The following is a 3,831-nucleotide window of genomic DNA, read 5'->3' as shown; positions in this document are numbered from 1 at the left end:
GGGTTGTTTATGGGCCATTATTCCCAGAAATCTGAAGTCCCTGCTGTGAGGACAAATGCAGAGAGATTAGGTCGTGCTAATCCTCCCTGCGGATCCTTTAGACACCATTGCCACCATATGGTCAGTTTGGTCAGGGCTTCCTGCAGCTGGTGCTGCTCACACCTCGTGCTGCAGCCACAGAACCCATCCAGTTACAGACCCACCCTGCAGTGGGGAGGTGGCAGGTCTGCCTGCACGGAACAGCACCAGGGTGAGTGTCAGCTGTCGTGCGGAGGGAGAGCAGGGCTGGAGCTGGTAGCCCCAGCCCACCGTCTGCTGTTCGCTCTCCTGCTGGAATGAGGAACAGGATCATGCCTGTGTTTACAGATGGTGCCTCTAAATCTCTAGTGATGGAGTGTTTGCTGACTTGAAACAGAACAAAACAACAAACAAACAAACACACACCCCCCTCCCTGACCCTGAATTTGACATATTTGTTTCTTTCTTGCCAGATGCAGCCAGTTGATCTCTTGGGTATCACAATCAAAACCCTTGCAGAAATTGAAAAGGAGGTAAGTAGCCAGCCAGGCACTGAGCAAATCACGAGGGCTGTGTTCACTTGTTTTTAAGACCCCTTCCCTTATGGAAAATACTTTTCTTGTCTCACCCAGATCCACCCTCTTGTGCCTGAAAGTTTTGTCTGAGTACAAGAATATGGTCAGGCCCAGTTGGGAGGGCTTTTGCAGGCACCCTGTGGGACTGCAGTGGCTGCAGTGGTGGATCTGTGGATGCTGCCTGACAGGGGCAGTGGCTGACAGATGCACCCACTGCCTCAGGCACTGCAGTCTGCCACATGGCACACATGCCACCTCTCTGTTTGGGACTGGCAGTGTCTGTCAGGAGGACCCTGGGAGCCGGGGGTGCTCAGGGCTGGCAGCCCTTCCCCGTGCCTGGCTGCTTCCCCACTCTTGCCCTGAGCTGGCCAGGGAGCAGATGGTCCCTTTGGCCAAAAGGGAATCCATGTGGTGCTGAATTTCCTTCTGCATCATCTCGGTGTGTTGCCTGGTGTGGGAGAGGTCTGGCAGCCTGGGGGCTGCCTGGGGAGGGCTGGGCTGCACAGCCCTGCTTGTGCCCTCGCAGGCCCGTGGAGTGTGGGGACACCAGCACTGGAGTCATTTCTGTGGGCAGGGAGGAGAGGCCAAGACCTGCCTGCTCTCCCACAGCTCCTGCTCTGTAGCAGGCTGTGTACATTCCAGCATAATGAAAAGTATGATTATGCAGCCCATATTCCTTGATGAAGCATCTTGTCTGCACATAGAGAGCTACACATATAAATATTGTGAATTTCGGCATGGCTTTATTTCCCTTGCAAGCAATAGCACCATTACAGCAAATCTTCTGGATATCCAAAGCAGCCAGAACATTCTCCCTGGAGCAAGATGCCTTGCAAAAAATATTCCCAAAGAATTCCAAGAATTACTGTTCTCTGTCACTACATTTGCAGATGTATGCACCCATCCTCCAAGCTGCAGGCAGCTGAATTTCAGGACTCCACCCTGTCAGGAAAATGATGGAGATCGGTGCAAATCCTGGACTGCGCCTGAACTGCTCTTGTTGCCCCAGGATGGCACACCTGTGCCCAGGGGAGTGCTCAGAGAGCTGGGCTATGAAGAGGTGGTGAGGTGCAGGTGTAAGCAGCACATGCCATCACTTCATGGCTTATTTGGTGGATGTAGGACAGAGAGGAGAGTGTAGGACAGACAGTGCTGCTGCCAGGTCTCCCAGCAGGGCTCTGGGGGTTTGTCCTTTACCCCTGCCTGCCCTGGGTAGGGTAGAGTCACTGAGCAGGCGCCTGGGCAGGTGCAGGTGGTAGCCAGGGTGGTGGCACTGTCCCTGTTCCCAGCTCTGTGGCGGGTGCTGTGCAGCGAGGGCAGCGGTCTGGCCACTGGCAGGGTGCACCTTGTCTTCATTTGCGTTTGGCGTGGTGTAAAAAGTCTAGAGAGAGTCTAATTAGTAAAGGGAGCATCCAATATTCATCATTCCTTTTAAAGTGATAAGGAAGGCAGTTCATTTAACCACTGAATTGCTACAAGTTTTCATGGGCTGCTTTTTGCAAATATATTTAATGAAGAAGTTGTAAATCTAGAAGAGCTTAAAATTTTAATTTTACACAGAAATATTTTTCCTTGTTTGCATGTTTGTAGTCAATTCTCCTGAGTGCAGTCACATGAAATGTTCTTTAAATGAACATATTTGCTAACTGGCATGATTTCAGATTTTAAAACATTGGTTCCAGCAATTAGGAGTTTCCTCAGTTCCCCAATGACTGGAGAGATTCGTCTTGATTATAATTGCTCTTAGCCACGCATATCTAATTTGTGTCTTTTTAAGTGTTAATTAGTAAACAGTTTGAGCTGACATCTTTATGCATTTGGGTGTTGAAAAATGAGGCCTATTGCTTGCCAGCGGCTGCAGCATCGCGACAGGGAGGTGCGGCCCCGGGGAGTAAAGGCCCAGTACCGCCCAGGTACAGGCTCTGATACAGCCCCGGGTGTAACCTGGGCACAGCCCGGGCACAGCCCCCAGTACAGCCCGGGTACAGCCTGGGTACAGGCTTTAATACAGCCTGGGTGCAGGCTCTGGTACAGCCCTGGTACAACCCGGGTACAGACTGATACAGCCCCGGTATAGCCCGGGCACAGGCCCCGGGCACAGGCCCCGGGCACAGGCCCCGGGCACAGGCCCCGGGCACAGGCCCCGGGCACAGGCCCCGGGCACAGGCCCCGGGCACAGGCCCCGGGCACAGGCCCCGGGCACAGGCCCCGGGCACAGGCCCCGGGCACAGGCCCCGGGCACAGGCCCCGGGCACAGGGCCGGTACAGGCCGGGGGGATCCATCGCCATGGCCGGCCCTGTGTGCTCGGCAGGAGCGGGACTCCCGTAGCTCGGCGTCGCGCCGGTGTCCTCCCGAGCCGGCACCAAAACGAGGTCGGCGTCGGGTGGAAGTGGCACGGCCCTGGTACAGCTGGCACAGCCCTGGGCCAGGTACCGGCATGGCTGATGGTTGCCCCGACCGCCTTGCAGCACATCCCGTGTCCTGGTCCGGCTGTGAGGAGCACACAGCGGGACGTGTTTGTGAGATTCCAAAGGCCACAAACGCGACACTGGGAGATGCATGGAGAGTCCGTGTACGGGGCTGTTGCAGTGCGTGTGCCACGGTCGCAGGCAGCTCCTACCTCGGTAGCCCCAACAAATGGTGTTGCTTTGGCCACCCACCTGCCACGGGACAGCCACCGCTACCCCGGCCTGTCCTGGGGTGCCCCGGCAGCGGGCGGGGTGGCCGCGGGCCGGCGGGGGCGGCTCACAGCGGGCCACGAGATGGCAGTGCTACAGTGCACGCCAGCCTGCGAGGGATGTCCCCTGTCTGCAGTGACACCGTGGGGACACAGGGATGTGGTTGTAGGGATTTTCACCCTCTTGCCAACCAAAAATGTTAATTCTGATGGTAGCGGCTTGAGTAAACTTGCCAGGGGGAATGTTTCTGACTAGCTGCTTTATGGACAGGATGAGCATGGTCATGTTTGTGCTCATGCAGCATTTTGGGGGAGGGGGTGATCCCTACCTGGAGAGGTCACTGATGTGGGCTGAGGTGGTACCAGCAGGTTCACCTGGCATGGCCCTGTGTGGGCCAGCTGTTGTCAGCCCCGGTTTTTCGCTCATTCTTCTGCTTCTCACACTGTCCCAGCGCAGGCTTGGGCAGTGTTGTGTGGTCAGTGCTGCAGTTCCCTCTCTCTGCTTTGCCCCGCAGTACGACTACAGCTTCCGGACGGAGCAGAGCGCGGCAGCCCGCCTG

At 56.2% G+C, this 3,831-nt stretch overlaps 1 protein-coding gene across 2 annotated transcripts in view; it reads left to right on the top strand.

The window, feature by feature from the left end:
* The window catches only part of MVB12B (multivesicular body subunit 12B), a 57,046-nt gene that overhangs the window by 47,527 nt on the left and 5,688 nt on the right, over positions 1-3,831 (top strand). For both annotated transcript variants that reach the window (XM_031057204.1, XM_005421228.2), the window contains 2 exons: positions 492-551; positions 3,787-3,824. In XM_031057204.1, the coding sequence (XP_030913064.1) occupies positions 492-551; positions 3,787-3,824 (98 nt within the window). The remainder of the gene's footprint in view (positions 1-491; positions 552-3,786; positions 3,825-3,831) is intronic.

This window comes from Geospiza fortis, unplaced genomic scaffold (genome assembly GCF_000277835.1).
Source record: "Geospiza fortis unplaced genomic scaffold, GeoFor_1.0 scaffold27, whole genome shotgun sequence".
Classification (NCBI taxonomy): Eukaryota; Metazoa; Chordata; class Aves; order Passeriformes; family Thraupidae; genus Geospiza; species Geospiza fortis.
Note: the sequence above shows the minus strand (reverse complement) of the source record. Positions and strands in the feature narration are given on the sequence as shown.